Source organism: Carcharhinus amblyrhynchos, chromosome 7 (genome assembly GCF_965287045.1).
Source record: "Carcharhinus amblyrhynchos chromosome 7, sCarAmb.v2.hapA, whole genome shotgun sequence".
Lineage (NCBI taxonomy): Eukaryota > Metazoa > Chordata > Chondrichthyes > Carcharhiniformes > Carcharhinidae > Carcharhinus > Carcharhinus amblyrhynchos.
The window spans coordinates 45740265-45747971 of record NC_137330.1 but is presented as its reverse complement, the minus strand read 5'-3'; the positions used below and the strand labels follow the sequence as shown (position 1 = coordinate 45747971).

At 38.5% G+C, this 7707-nt stretch overlaps 1 protein-coding gene across 2 annotated transcripts in view; it reads right to left on the bottom strand.

The window, feature by feature from the left end:
* Positions 1–5432: 5432 nt before the first annotated feature.
* The window catches only part of ldah (lipid droplet associated hydrolase), a 237915-nt gene continuing 235640 nt past the window's right edge, over positions 5433–7707 (bottom strand). For both annotated transcript variants that reach the window (XM_080192230.1, XM_080192231.1), the window contains exon 7: positions 5433–6234. In XM_080192230.1, the coding sequence (XP_080048356.1) occupies positions 6040–6234 (195 nt within the window). In that variant the 3' untranslated portion in view covers positions 5433–6039. The remainder of the gene's footprint in view (positions 6235–7707) is intronic.

Here is a 7707-nt window from a genome sequence, read left to right as displayed (position 1 = left end):
AGAAGCAATTGACAATGTAGGGAAAATATTCACAAAAATTTAAACAAGCAGTAATATTCTGCTGTATAGTTGGACATTAGTGGTGCTGTAGATTTGTTAGTCTTAAAGGCTAGTATGGTTTTAAGGCTCTGTGAAGAGTCTGAAACGTTGCAATAAATCTTACTTTCAACACATAGAGAATGCAGGGATACTAAATTAAAGTTTTTAATTTTGTTGAATACTGATAATAAGATGCAATCTAAAAAACTTATGGTAATAAACATCAGTATGGATATATTCACTTCAGATGGCTGTTTGGCAAGTTATGAGGGAATATTTGGTGAGCCACTGAACATGACAGGGGGTGAAATGGTGCAGATGGAATTGCAAGAAAGGCAATCTGCTGGTCCAAGAGTGAGCTCAATGGCTCCTTCAACTGCTGTGCCAAGGAATTTGAACATTACAGGCTTTGCCTACAGACATTCAAAAGCAGAACTTCAAGGTGTTATTTAAAATTGTGACATGCAACACTTCAAGAATGAAAGTCCAACTCATAGCTGTGCAATACTTCATTACTGTCTTCCTCGGCTTATACATTGCCATGGAAAAAGTGGCTATTCTATAGCTCTCTAGATTGGAGTATGCGTAATGATTGAGAAAGAATGGCAAGGTGAGAGGGGCCATGGAGAATTTAGATTTTGTGTGAAACTCAGAGGGATGGGGGCCATGGGTGAAGGGTGAATGTTGATAGACAACAAAAACATCAGGATGGCTCTCAGTGGGCCCACCAGTTTCCATTGCTGGGTCCCTTGTTTGGGCACTGAGTGACTTTAAATGAGCTTCTCCCTCCTCCCCCTCCCACAAATACCCTGGCAGCCTGCAAGTAACCCAGACAGGATTTGCTTGTTACCTTTCCCACATGTTAGGCAAGGGTCATGATGGGAAGATAGAAAAAGTGGAATTAAAGCCACAATCAAATTAGCCGTCATATAATTGAGTGGTGGAAGAAGCTTGAGTGGCCAATTGGCTTCTTTGCAAGCCAGCATGGGCACAACGGGCCAAATGGCCTCCTTCAGTGCTGTAACCCACTTGTTGATACTGTGATTTATTAGGCTCATGTGCAGTAGACAACAATAATCTTACTTTCAATGATTTTGCAATTGTGATATTAGGGTTTTGTGAAAAAAACTAATCTTCCTTTTAAATGGATACAAGAAGCCCTAAAGATGGCTGCCAGAAGTAACATTAGCATTTTCAACTGCAACTGATTAAGCTCTAGAAAGTTCCAAATGGATTGTATGTAAACCTGAAAGAGTCCACAGCATTTAATGGTGCTATAACTGCAGAATTAGTGTGAAATAAGTAACCTTCTTTCCCAAATATTAGCTGAATCCACCTAAAAAAGGCAAACACTAACTGGTTGACAGGAGAAGCCATCACAGCTGCTAAATCGAACCTCAAGTTTCAATCACTTTACTTCAGAAAGAAGGAATTCAAGCAATGGGCAGAAAAAAATATCTCACAGAGACTGATTTGAACTTTCACCTTTAAATATCTTTTTATCATTATTTATTTTTAAACTTTGTATCTGTATTGTCTGTTGGGCTATTTTAGAACTGACCCACTCATATGCTGGGCTACATACACACACACAAATTGTTAGCTCATGGACCACTTTAAGGAAATGCTGTCTTTGTGGTTCTGAAACTTACATTGTTTGGACTGTGGTGTAGAACTTATCCTCACTGGTGTAAGTCATACCAGGACAATGAGATTTATTCCATGACAATCCTGGTAGAATAAAAAGAAATCCCACAACACCAGCTTAAAGTCTGAACAGGTTTATTTGTAGCAAAAACTGCAAGCTTTTAGGACAGCCTGTCCCTTCGTCAGGCCTGGTAGGTGCAAGTGTTAATTGTTCATCACTTGAGCTCTTGTCCTCAGCTGTTGCACTGATGCCATGAAGCAAGGTTTCAAGACATGCCTTATCAAAAGCTATCCCCAGAGTCTCCTTGGCCCTCCAAATAAGGCTGACACTGTTGATTGTCAGAGGAATGAATCATGGGAGATCCCACAAAACAGTGCATTCACTTGCATGATTCCACTCCCGTGGTGCAGGTCATCTGTGCATTGATGAAATGGTAGTTCTCATTGCCATTAGAGATGTGAAGATGTCAGTATTGGACTGAGGTGGGCACAGTATAAAGTCTCATAACACCAGATTAAAGTGCAACAGGTTTATTTGATGTCATGATCTTTTGGAGTGCTGCTCCTCAGGTGAGTGGAGAGTTGGGTTCACTAATGTGGCATATGTAGACACAAACTCAATTGCAAGGTAAAGGTTGGAATGTGAGTCTTAACAGGTAACCAAGACTTTACAAGTACAGACAATGCATGTGAAGAGAGGGATAATCACAGGTTAAAGAGCTATGAATTGTCTCAAGCCAGGACAGTTATTAAGATTTTGCAAGCTCAGGCCAAATGGTGGGGGTTACATGTAGTGTGACATGAACCCAAGTTCACAGTTAAATCATCTTGATGCGTGTGGAGCTTGGCTATCAGCTTTTGCTCACTGATTCTACATTATCGTGTGTCTTGAAGGCCACCTTGGAGAAAGCTTACCCGAAGATTGGAGGCTGAATGTCTTTGACTGCTGAAGTGTTCCCCGATAGGGAGGGAACACTCCCTTCCTTGCATTCGCATTCCAACCATTATTTTGCAATTCAGTCTCTGTTTATATATGTCGTGTTTGTGAACCCACCTCTCCACTCACCTGATGAAGGAGCTTGTGATATCAAATAAACCTGTTGGATTTTAACCTGGTGTTGTGAGACTTTTTACTGTGCCATTAACAGAAGCTGTACTAAGGTTATGAACATGCATGGCCACAGGCATAAACCATGTTATTCACTGAGAAATCAGTCATATGATAAAAGTGAATAACTTTTTCGTGCCATCATTTCGACAGCCTTGGCAAACAATGGGTGAAATTCTCTAACCTTTCAGCACATGTTTCCCGCTGACAGGAGGTGGCACATTGTTTGCTAGTGGCAGGGTTTTCTGGTCCCACTGCTGTAAAGGGAATTCCCATTGATATCACCCCACACTGGCAGGAAACCCATGGGTGGAGGTGTGATGTTAGCAGGACTGGAAAATCCCGCTAGTGCGAACGGCCAGAGAATTCCGGCCAGTGATCTTGCTTAGGAGTTTCCTTGCATTGTGGATTGAAGGTCAGTATATATGATGAAGTTCTCTTGTCAATAAGTTGTTGAAGGATTCCACCAGGAATCAAAGTGGCAGATTTGTTACAGTGATTCCAAGAGAAGAGATTTACATACTACGCGCACAGATGTCAACGTAAGAAGTGTCTAAGGTGTAAGATCATCATTCTAGCATGCCATCTTAGATTACCATCTTGGAGCTGCAAGAAAATTTATGATCATACCCAAAGCAGGATGATAATCAATTCTCCAATAAATATAATTGTGCAAATGTTGTACAGCTTCAAGAAGCTACTAGGAAGGCTCCAACAGTTGTCTTTCTGCAACATAAAAACTGTGCAGAAACAGTCAGCTGCTGAGAGACACAACAAGAATTCTAAAACCCTGAAGTATGCAGAGTCATCCCACATCAGTCATCCAGCCAATTGAGCATGCCAGCTCTCCCCGTGTCCACCCTCTCCACATCCCCACCAAAAGAGTCAGAGATGTATTGGAAATACAGACTTTTAAGTACATGTTGTAGGTCAGATAGAGGCTCCAATTTCTTTCCATTAGCTGACCAGGAATCGAGAGGATTTACAAGTTGACATTCAATAGCAGCGCTGTACCTTCTAAATTACAATTCTAACTTTATTTTCTCAATCTAAGCTTTGCTGCACATTATGAGTGTTGTTTTTATGTAGGGCGGAAGATTTAGGCTTCATGCAAATGCCTATTATGTCATCATGCTACTGATTGTCCAGTTGGAGCTTGTGGGCAAGGTTATTACAGTCTAGAAATACACTTGAATAAAATTAAAATATCTTTTATACAAAAATCTTGACTAACACTGATGGTGCCTACGCATAGCCATGCCCTGAAAGTATCTTCGCAGGTCTCTCTATTGAAATGCCTTAGCATACAACCGAGGCAAACAATTGGAAATACAGCAGAAATTGCACGCTCACATCTGGACATGGAAATATTGATCAATTTTCTTTCCAATTTCAACTCCTTGCCTACCCTTGGCCTGTTGCAATGCTCCAGTGAAACACAATGTAAACTGGAGGGACAACACCTCGGGTAGGATTTGACAGCCATGCTTGTCCCAAGACCAGAAAATACAGCCTGAGGGCAACAGACCTTTGCATGGTCCTGTCCCGCCTACTACAATTCCTGTGGCTGGTGGGATGGAAAAATTCTGCATGTTATAGCCTTCTGGACTCATCATTTGAGTTTAGCAATTTTTGACTGTGCACTTTCTCCTCCATCATCCTCCCTTTTTGTTTTCTTTGTTTATACTAATGCAAACTCCCACCTCCCCCATAGGATCACCCATTCTTTAGTTTTTCTTTCACCAAGCATCTTTGTTCTCCTGTTAACACACTCTGCTATCTTACCTTAATGCCACTATTAGTCATTAATATCATTACACTTCCTTTGTTTTGTGTCCATGAGATCTTTGTCAATCTCTCCTGAGCTCCGATTTATCCCTGACCTTCTATTCTGCTTCATCTTCTCCAGCCCCCCATCCCCAACTATACAATTCATACATTTCTATTCCTCTTCAGCTGAGGATGGACTCCAAAACCTAACTCTGTTACTCTCTCCACAGATGCTGGCGTTTTACCGTTTCTTATTTCAGATTTCTAGCATCTGCAGTATTTTGTCCATCTTCCTTTGTAGTATCATTATGGTGGAGAGGTTGATAGTAAAGGTCAGTTGGAAGAAAAAGTCAAAGAACATGGTTCTGGTACTTGCTGTTTCAGTACCAGATACTTAAAGACCCCAAAGGAGCCTTGCTGTCTGCCTCACTGGCTAGAAAGAGCAGGAATGAAGTGTTAAAATAAATAACATATTAAGTTGGACCAAAATACAAAAATAAAGTTGCTATGTCAAAAATTACTTCATTTATTTGTAGTTTTGATGACTTTTTATAGTTGACCCTCAATAAACTCCAGGGGTGAGATTCTCTGGCCTCCTAACTGCATGTTTCCTGGCAGTGGAGGATGGTGTGCTGTTTGCTAATGGCAGGATTCTCTGGCCTCACAGCTGTCAATGAAATTTCCCATTCTTGTCACCCCATGCCGCTGCTGGCAGGATGGGAAAACCCCGTTAATGTGAATTGCCAGAGAATTCTGGCCAATATTTTTAGTAACTATATCAAAGACGATAGAAACCCATTCTACTGGGCATTATATGAAGTGTAGCTGCTCCAGGAGGAAATAAATCCTTATCAATATAGCTGCAGTTTCTTAAAATTTTATTTTAGACAAATGTCAGTGCCTGTAACAAACTCCAGACACAATTACACAATGTTTCCAACTACTGGAAATATCTTAATGGCTAATTTGGTCTTGACAAGTTTCTGGTCAGGTGAGATCTGATGAATGTGAATTTGACAGATACAGCAGGATGATTTCAAAATATATTGTAATATTTTCCCTTGCTGGTGTTTGACAGGGGTTTGGAAGTGTTCCATCTATGCTTTTCCTACAAAATGCTCTTTTGATTGAAAACTAAAACTAACCTAATGAACTACAAGGAGACTGAACACCAAACAATTATTTGCCTATAAAAATAGCTCTGATAAAAAACAGATTTCCCTGCATCGGGGCTGTACGTAGATATAAAAATTAGTTATCACAAATATTTTGAAAGCTGTAACTAAGTAGTCATTCTAACAAATTATTTTCCAAGACCTGTCTGGGTGATATATCTAAATTTAGTTTATTTTTGTTTAAATAAGCTAGCCTTTGTTCAGTTCTAAAACATAACAGATTTAAAAGAGTATGTAATGTGTAATATATTGTGTCATTTCAAAAGTATTTATATTTTGCATTATATACATACTACAGCTCTATAACAATTTTGCTAGATCTGTACATAGCCAGTCTTTAAGCATTTGAGCCATCTCTACATTGGCATCCAAAACAAAGGCATGACGAATTCCTCTTTGGCAGAGATGTATGGTCCCATCAGGAAAGCGTCTCTTCATATCTTCGTAATATTCAATTGGGCACCAGTGATCATTATGTCCATAGTAAAAGATAAGCTAAAATGGAAACACAACAGCAGACCTTCAGGAAAGATTTGGTTATCAAACACAGCATTGCATGAAATCCCACATTGAACTGTGAGATACTTAGAAGCCATTTTAAGCCCAACTTATTCAATATTAATTATACACTGGTTTAAGATAACATTTCAACCTCCTAAGTATAGTTTCGTAAACCAAATGTTTTGGGAAATCATAATTAATAAAATTTTAAAAAGTTTATTTATTAGTCACAAGAAAGGCTTACATTAACACTACAGTGAAATTACTGTGAAATTCCTCTAGTCGCCACACTCTGGTGCATATTTCATTAACATTTGATCTCATTTCAACTAAAAATACAATCTTATATATACAGAAACAGTATGCGATTTTTAATATGCTGGCATCACAAGGTACAAGTAAACTGGTGTCTTTTGAAAACCAGACTTTCCAAGATCAGTTTCTAAAAGCATTGCATCTTAGATATCTGCATTTGCCAGATCATTTTCTTTAATTTTACATTGGTGATGTTGGCTTAGTAAAGATTATGAATGTATTTTCAATACATTCATTACATATGAAGGTACTGGAAACTTCACATATATAATTAGTAAAGATTATGAATGTATTTTCAATGCATTCATTACATATGAAGGTACTGGAAACTTCACATATATAATTATAGAGAAAATTAATCTGAAAAGAATGATTTACAACATACTGTGTTTGAAATTGAGCTTGGAAAGTTCTGTTCACCGCAAAAGACATTGAGTAGTTTGGTTTAAGAAATTCCGAATGGAAAATGTCTGAAGATTCCCATAAAGTTCCAAAAGGCTTTGAGGAATATTTACTAGAACTTTCTTTACAGAACTCAGGGGATTATAATCACAGAAAACTACAATTTGAAAGCTATAATTATGAAGAATTTAAGCAAGCTACACTTGAGAAAAGTTTGTATTTTTCACATGAAGTTCATATTTCAGTGATGGTGCAAACTGCAGCTGGTTTACAAAACTCAATGTGGGGCATTCAATAAAGATTAATCAAAGTAACTTTACACTTCAATTGTTAGGTGATATAGCTTCCAATTATTTTGTACAAAATTCTCATAACATACTATGACCATTATTTATCATAGTGGTTACAGAAGCAAGTGACTAAAAGTTCAGAGCTCACAATATGTCCAGATGATTGGGTTAGAATAGTGTCAGAGCACACCACTGGGCAAGGCTCAGTGATGATATTATTTTTGGACACATAGAGGACAATCTTGGTATTCATGGCTTTTTGAAAAGAGTGTCAGCTAATCTATGATTACTTTTAATCCAAAATATGGTATATGGGTGATGTTGCAGGCAGGATGCAATAAATCATAGATTTACAGGATCTAGCATAAGATTGCATTTTTAGTTGAAATGAGAACAAATATTAATGAAATATGCACCAGAGTGTGGTGACGAGAGGAAATTCACAGTAACTTCATTGCAG